General features: G+C 39.0%; 2 protein-coding genes across 3 annotated transcripts in view; one reads left to right on the top strand and one right to left on the bottom strand.

The window, feature by feature from the left end:
• The window catches only part of LOC104803308 (probable calcium-binding protein CML35), an 851-nt gene extending 527 nt beyond the window's left edge, over positions 1–324 (top strand). The window contains exon 2 of the mRNA XM_010527229.1: positions 9–324. Coding sequence (XP_010525531.1) covers positions 9–251 — 243 coding nt within the window. The 3' untranslated portion in view covers positions 252–324. The remainder of the gene's footprint in view (positions 1–8) is intronic.
• A 4048-nt stretch (positions 325–4372) lies between these two features.
• Positions 4373–6932, bottom strand: LOC104803280 (regulatory protein NPR5-like). 2 transcript variants are annotated; one of them, XM_010527194.1, is made up of 3 exons: positions 6260–6932; positions 5059–5714; positions 4373–4884 (listed from the first exon to the last, which is right to left on the bottom strand). In XM_010527194.1, exons 1-3 carry the CDS (start codon positions 6731–6733, stop codon positions 4539–4541), a joined length of 1476 nt encoding a protein of 491 aa, XP_010525496.1. In that variant the 5' UTR covers positions 6734–6932; the 3' UTR covers positions 4373–4538. The 2 variants fall into 2 exon arrangements, with proteins under 2 accessions (XP_010525496.1, XP_010525497.1); XM_010527195.1 differs by having other exon boundaries at positions 4373–5055; positions 5230–5714.
• Positions 6933–8822: the final 1890 nt, after the last annotated feature.

The raw sequence follows: 8822 nt of genomic DNA, 5'->3' as shown, positions 1-8822 counted from the left end.
GGAGCCACGTGGCGGGGACCTCGGCGGCGGGATCGGTGGAGGCGGAGGAGCTGAGGGAGGTGTTCGAGTTTTTCGACGCGGATCGCGACGGGAGGATATCGGCGGAGGAGCTGCTCCGGGTGTTCGGCGTCATCGGAGATGATCGGTGCACGTTAGAGGAATGCCTGCGCATGATAGCGACGGTGGACGTGAACGGCGATGGGTTTGTTTGCTTCGAGGACTTCTCTCGCATGATGGAGCTCCAACGATGATTGCGACATCACATCTCTTTGCTCTTCTTTTTCTTTTTTGACAAAAAAAAATAATCGTAATTTCTATTTTTACGGTTGTGATTAGTTGCAGAAATCGGCTGATATCACAACATCTAATTCACAATTTTATTTTTTGTGCAACAACATTTTCTTCGTAGAGAATATTTCTTATTCTTTGGGTTAATAATGATATATCTATATTTCCACATTTGTAACAATTGCGCTGCATAATTCGATATCTATATATGTATATATGCCTAAACATTGAAGGTAGAATTGAAACGTGGAACATAATTCAATAATATCACACGAATCTGTGTGTGCGTGTATTGTAATTTGTAATATTGGTGGGGATTGGCCGTTCGAGACGGAAAAAGACAAAACGGATAAGATGGTAGACACATGGTATTAATTACGGCCCATGGATACTATTCCACAGAAGCTGGAACTGGATCGAACGTTTTTTTCTGTACGTGTTTATTGTGTTAAAAGTCTTCCTCTATACGTGGCACATGGCGGTGCATAGATGCACCGAAAGTTTTTTTTTAAAAAAAAGGGACGATTGCAGACTTTGCAGTTCAAATTTTTTATCAATATAATTGTAACATAATCCATATTTAATCTCAAATATTCATAATAAATCTCAAAATGGAAGAACGTTTAATGTAATGTGTGAATACGTTTATATAACGAAATTATTAATAAGTTTGACTTTTATGTTTTGCCAAAAAACAAAAGGGAAACAAAGAATGTATATCCCACATCGGTCGTTTTACTAAATATTGTTTCTTATATAAAGACGATATGGGCCACCTCTGGTCACGACCTTACTTGAACAGGATCTGTTCTATAGGCTCGTACTTCTGTATCCTTGAGTTCTAAGGAGACAGGCCCTCAAACCTGGTTGATGATCTGTGGCCGTGCGATCGGAGCGTGATTAACGGCTCTGATTTCTCCTTCGGGAGCTCTCGCTTGGCTGTAGAGGATCGTTACTCAGTTCGGGTTCATCCTGGCTGGGGTGGTCGCCCGGCGATCTGACAGGTTCTCTCTTTTTTCTAATCGCTTCCAAAGTTTTTTTTTCCTCCAATTCTTCGAAAAGTATTTCATGTTCGACCAAACCTTTGTTGGATCTCATCAAATCCGATGATGTTAGAATCTTTTAGGAATGGGTTGATTGATCTTGCGTGCAAGATGTTTGATGAAATTCCCCAAAGAAACCCCTTTTTTTATAATTAAAAAGAATGTGATTGCTCATCTTTTTTTTTTTTTTTTTAACTCTGTCTCGGTTCTTTATCATATCTCAACCTGTTATATGACGTGAAATTGAGAGGGCTTGTTTCGACAAAAGTTGTAACAATTGTTAGCATATCAAATGTGAATATGTGGTCCCAATTCCACCACACTACAATTTGTATCAAATCATATCCTTTTGGTTCCATTACATCACATCGATATATGCGTCTTTGTGTATGTCTGTGTGCGTATGAAAAATCCCGTATGTGTTAGACCCACTGTAGCATTGAATACGTAAGACCAAGAAAGCACCCCGAGGTCGAGTAAAGACGTGATCTTGGATACTTTCTCGGTCATAACCTACTTGCTTTCTCGAGACCCAGATGCCGATTTCGCTTGCACAGGTGGTTGTGACCGCTCTCAGCTGTCTACCATAATATCTTTTTAGAGGACGCATTTTAATTCTTGAATGTCTAAGTATGGATTTTTCGGACAATCCATGATCCATCCAACCTTCCCACATGACAGGTTCTTGAAGAAAAGTAATGTCATTCTCGCTCAGGTACTGTTCTTTTTCTCTGTTTCTTACTGTATCTTCTTCCCTTCAGACAACATCATCCATGTACAGTTAAGACCGTTGTTACGTTAGTGAATTAAGATTCGACATTGGCTGGAACTCTGATTGTCTTACAGGTTCTTGGAACATTCCGAGAAACCCGCCCTTAGAGAACGCATGTTTTGCGATCTCGTGACATCATTCTGCAAACATTGTAGAACCGAGAGATAGATCACGCAAAGGTAAAAGAATGATAAGGATAGAAGAAGTGGGGTCAGAACGGGAGAAGTAAAGAAATTGTGGGTCAAGATTGTGATGTTTGATAATTTTGATTTCGGAACGTGAAAAAGGAGCACGATCCGATAAAACCGGGTTGGGTTGTTCGGCCTGACACGTTTAGTCCGATCCATGGCCCATTTCATTTGGGTCTCTCTTTCTCTTGTAGTATAAATAATAATAATATTAACATAGTATATGATATAAGCTCTTGGAAATTAGTTTTTGGACAATTCCATAGTCAAAAGTGATCGTATTATATGATATAATCTGACAAAACATGAACCATTTTTCATAAAAGTAAAAGTTGTATTATCAAAAACTTCTTAATTTTTTTATTCAAAACTATATGAATGGCACATTTATACATGGATAGAACAAAATACATTATGCCATATAAGTTAGGTGTTGAATGACTCAAGATTAGGGAGTGTTCAATTCCCCATAGCTCATGAATATGACTCGTATCTCGATCTAGACGTACGGATAGTTGACATATCTTGATTCTTTAGGGGTTTTTCTAAATTTGGGGAAATAATAAGGGACCAAAGTGCAAATGTCACGTGGCTGTTCAATTGATCAAGACACTCGATCCGAATTGATTTGGCTCTACATTGACACGAATCCATGAATTTTGGCTTTTATTATTATTTTTTTGTATCTTTTTTTCTTGTCTTCCCTTTTTCTTTTTTGTTAACCTTATTAGTGTCCCGCTCTCATTGCGTTTTACACGACAATGGATTTGATGTTACATATTTTGATTAGAGATGCACATTTTGTTTTTCCTTCTATTTTAAGTTTCCTATCAATTAATTTAGTTATCTTTAGCATTTCTTTTTTAAAATTTAAGTGGAAATTCTTATAAAAATAATCTCACCATACTTTATATAAACACAAATATATGCAGTACTTTTTTTTATACAGAGGAACATAAATAGATTGGAATTAATATATAAAATACGTGAGTTTATGCTTTTTTTAAAAAAAAAATACAAAGAGCGGGAGTATATACGTACATCGATTGTCTAAGTATAAACGAGTAATAGGAGGAAATCTCAGGTGAGTTGGTAAATAACATGATCAACATACCGAAAAGTTAGGGTTTGACTCAGTGTCTTTCACTTATCGTCCGTCAATTACGTTTGATTTTACCTTCCAAATGTGTGTCGCGAACTCGTATATATAGGTGGAGGTTTATCCAACCAACGCATATGAAAGATAATAGTTGGATTACCAACCATATAAAAATAAAACCAAGACACCATGAAGCCCCACATATTCATGACATGATCTTGCTCAACATTCATTTAATATTCTCACACATATATATATACACACTTCCCTGTTTGTATATATATATATAAACCCTTTTGTTTTTTACAAAATTAATGAGTCAATATATAACCTTTTTGGAGAATTAATAAACACATGGATCATGGATGGTTGCCGGGAGGACAAAATCTTGTCATTGTTTGGATTTCTTGTACACGTGGAGGGATAATGTTGCCACGTGGCCAAACGATCTTGGATTTATCTAATCTTCATTTGTTTTGTTTGCACGTATGTATATGTATGTTTATATATACATGTATATGAATCGATCAGCACATTTATTGAAGAGGTGGGCATATCCATAGTTCAGTGTACACTGCATGTCTGTATATGCGTAGTATGTAACATGAATAGAGACATGTCAAACACACAACATATATATACACATATATGTGTGCGTGTGTGTGTACACATATGTTCTAAAAAAGACATCGGCTTGTTTGTTTCTCTCTCATTTTTCAATATTTGTGTCAACATTATCTGCACCCGAATCACATATATATTAGATTATTATTATTTGAATTTTCCAGACAAATATTACAGAAATTCACCTTGCTACTTTTTCATATGAAAAAAAGTAATATAAATTTTGATAGATCATTATATTAACAAAATCTTTGTATTCGACCGTTCAACCAACGCCAAATCTGTATTCTAAAAACAAGTTCTAAATATGATAAAAAATAAATAAATTTGGTTGGAATAAACCTCTTTTTTTTTTTCTTTTCTGTTCCTCCTCAATGCCCTTTTCCTTGTTCTTCCCCCCTACTGGAATGTTACACATATATGTTCACGTCTCCACATACAAAAATAGAGTGGTTTCAGCTTTAAAACCGAGGAAACATTACAGTTAAAAGATATCTGATGATCGTCATGGTTGAGCTCAAGGCCTAGAAGTGATGATGATGATGATGGTCATGGGAATGATGGTACATTGACGGATCATGATGATGCCTGCCCTGGCTGCTGCTGTGGTCTTCCCCGTGATCCCGACCCGAACCCATCTGACCCGAATTCCCAGCTCCAAGATTGAGATAAACCAATCTTGAATCCAAATTGTTCAAATTCCCAAGACTGCCACCGCTTGTATGCTCCTCGTTCATCGGCGGGTAAATCGCGTGGCTGGTATCGTTGTTGTTGTTGTTGTTGTTCCCTTCTTCCCGTGAGATCACTAACGCGGCTGACTGGACCAATTCGAGGCAAAGCCTGAGCTTGTTTGGCTCGATATGAGTCAACCCCGGAACTGCCCCCTTGAACAAGAAATCCGAGGTTAGGGTTCTTAGGATGTCCAGAGGTGTGATTCCATCCACTGTCCGGACATTAGGGTCAGCGTGGTGGTCGAGGAGGACGGCCACCATGTCAGGGGAAACCATCTCGGCCGCTAAGTGAAGAGGCGTTTTACCCGCCAACCCCGGAACTGCCCCCTTGAACAAGAAATCCGAGGTTAGGGTTCTTAGGATGTCCAGAGGTGTGATTCCATCCACTGTCCGGACATTAGGGTCAGCGTGGTGGTCGAGGAGGACGGCCACCATGTCAGGGGAAACCATCTCGGCCGCTAAGTGAAGAGGCTTTTCCCCCGCCGGTCCAGCCGGGTAGTTTACGTCGGCGGCCCCTAGCTCAAGCAAGGCCTTGACCACTTCCCGGCTACAATTCTCCACCGCGTAATGGAGGGCCAAAGACTCGTCGAGATTGAGCCCTTCGCCCATTACCATAAGTTTCACGAGTTCCACGTCAGAGGAGTCCAATGCCCGTCTCATCCTCCTTATCTTCTGGTCCTCGAGGTCCTGAGCCACGGACAGGTCATGGTGGTGGTGGTGGGGATGGTGCTGGTGGTGGTGAGCCATCTGGGAACGTCGAGCCATCGAGGACTTGAGCCGAAGCTCCTCGATCTTGGTCACGACGTCGACGGGAAGATGCTTGGCAAGGACTTCTGGAGGCAGACCGGATTTAGCGACCAAGTGAGAGCAAGTGGTCCACAGCTGATGCATGTCTTGTTTTCTTGAAGCTATAAGCACTTTCATCACGTCTTCAATGGAGGCCTTCTCCACCATGCTTGCCAGTTGTTTCTGCCATAACTAACACGTTAAAAAGACAATATACATCCAGATCGAAACCTACACATTTTACAATTTTCAAGCTCATCTACACATGAAATCAAGCGAAGAACACCGCACCAGAAACGAAAACCGCCGTTAGGAACCAATATGTTATGACCCATCAGGAGAAGTTAATATAAGAACATATAGCCAGTGGCTGTATATAAGGGGTTCGACCCGAAAGAACCAAACCCATGTAAGGACAAACAAAGAGAAATGTCTGTAATTGCAATAGACGAGGATATACGTCATTGGGGAAAGAAAACAATGATTAGAAACCCAAAACATGAGATTTGCATTCAAATCAAGAATATCACTGATTAGGAAACAACAAAATTGGACAAAAATAAGGATGATGGCGGAGGAAACAGATGAGTGCACAGAAAAGAAGCAAATCAGGACAAGAGGAAAGGTGAGACCTTTACTCGATGTGTATGGAGATAAACACAGATATCAAAAGGGTATAAATATATACATATACATATATACACACACGCATATGTATATGTAAGAACCTGAGTGAGCAAGGCGAGCTGTTCGACGCCGAAGTAACGAGCGGCGGAGAGAGTGTCGAGGGCGAGATCGACGGCAGAGGTGCAATGCGTGTGCCAACACCCTCTCTCCCCGCAATTCGGCCTCGGCTCGTGCTTCTGCGGCACGATCGACACCTGTCCACTGTACAGAAACTGCAGCAGCAGCAGGAAAACCTCGTAACCCACTGAGTTCACCGGTATCACTCCCGCGGGCCTTCCCGGGCTCGCCGGTCCGGGCCGGGTCACGCCCGACGGGTCGAGCCCGGTCCCGGGAGGCGGGTCGGGCCCGCAGAAGAATTTGCGGAAGAAGAGGCTGCGTGCGGCGAGGATGCATCTGTGGGCGTGGACGAGACGGCCCTCGACGCTGAAGGTGACGTCTGAGAAAGCTTGGCCGTTGATTAGGAGGTTCAGGTAATCCAACGATAGAGATCGCAAGGATTCTTCCAGACTGCCCATGGTTCAAGTGCTTTTTCCAGATCAATCTCGGGAAAGTTAGGGTTTTTTTTTCTGGTAAAGTTTGTTCCTTTTCTCGTCTCGGCGACGGGGATGGAGAAAAAGAGGTGGATTTTTCCGGCGGGGAAGGTTCAAACTATGAACTTCGTTGAACCTAAAGAAGACTAACACCACTTTGTTTTGCTCAGAGAGAGAGAGAGAGAGAGATTCTTTAATGTTTGATGGCTGTTGCTGTATTCATAGATATTTTTTTTGGAGAGAGAGAGAGAGAGAGAGAGATGGAAGGCCAGTTCAGGCGGCTGAGGTATTTAAAATAGGGAGGGTAAAAATGATTAATTGGTCTTGAGTTTGGTTAAAATTAATTAAGATTAGCCATTTTATTACTATATGTAGAAAACATTTAAACTCGCAAAAAAAAATTAAGGTGGGGCTGATAATCTAAAGGTGAGCAAATGGAAAGAAGGGAAATCATTATTAGCTTTGTGAATAAGGAAAGAGTATATAAAAAAGAGGGTAAAAAAGTAATAATCACCATCATTATACTCCCATACTCTCTCTAAATGTTGTATCAAAGTCCCTTTGAATTTTTCTAGTTTTGTTAATTGAAAATGCTTTAGGTCGTAAACCAAATACACTTGTTAATATGCCCTTTCGGCCCCGATTTGGACATGCCAAAGCCTCATCACTTTCATCACCCGTGGCTCTTGAGTTCTTAAAAAAAAACTATGTACAGATACATACATACATACATGCATATCGTACGTACATATATCGTACATGTGTATAAATGTGTAAGTACAGATTGAGTGGTGACGTAACATGGGTGGGATATCATGGTAATTTAGACAGTGAGTTTTCGATGGATAGGAACATTGGCCTAATTAGATACGGCAAAACGAGTGAAAATCCCTAGAGTAGTGAATATGATTTGATGGTTTGGTGTTGACCGTCGGTCCATGTCTGACCGTCCCCCCCCCCCCCCAAATTATTTTTCCCTCTAATTTTTTTATTAATTTAATTCAGTAAAATCATTAATCATGTAACTAAGCATGTACTTAATCGTTAAGACTGCCGTCGGGTGAAATTAAATGTGGCATCCTTAAGGTTTTTCTTCAATTGAATGATTAATGTAAATATAATAAAACAAGAATACGAGGGTAATTAAAGGGACAAAAGCTTCTTTTCACTACAAGAAACATTAAAATTTGCGACAGATTCTGTCGCAAATACAAAAGAATATCTGTCGCAATTACAAATTTGCGACAGATTGCGACAGAATCAATTCTGTCCGTATATTGTTGTCGCAAAAGTTTGCCGGTCGTTAATCTGTCGCAAAGTTGCGACGGACAAAATCCGAGTTTTGCGACAGAATTGCGACAGAAAAATCTGTCGTAAATATATTTTTTAATATTTTTTTAAAAAAAAAATAAAATCTACGTTTACTACGGATTTGCGACAGAAAAATCCGTCGTAAATATTTTTTTTAATTTAAAAAAAATATATAAAAAATATATTATACATATACACACATATACGTATATTCACATACACATATACGCATACATTACATATATACACATAAATTTATATATATACACATACATATATACATTTACATATAGACATATATATACATACACATATACACATACATAAACACACATTCATACACATATATACACACATAAATTTACATACACATACATATATATTACATATATGCACATAATTATACATATACACATAAATTTATATACATATATATATACATACACATATATTCATATACATACATATATTCATATACATACATTTACATATACACATATATACATATACACACACATACATAAACACACATTCATACACAAAATTTACATACACATATACATATACATTACACACATACATAAACACACATTCATACATATTCACATATACACATACACATACATATATATATATTCACATACACATCACATAAACACACATAAACATTTATATATATGCATACACATTCACATTCATATTCACATTCACATACATACACAACACACATACATAAACACACACACATACACATACATACATA

Source organism: Tarenaya hassleriana, unplaced genomic scaffold (genome assembly GCF_000463585.1).
Source record: "Tarenaya hassleriana unplaced genomic scaffold, ASM46358v1 Cleome82, whole genome shotgun sequence".
In the NCBI taxonomy this organism is placed as follows: Eukaryota; Viridiplantae; Streptophyta; class Magnoliopsida; order Brassicales; family Cleomaceae; genus Tarenaya; species Tarenaya hassleriana.
This window is presented reverse-complemented; position numbering and strand designations above follow the sequence as displayed.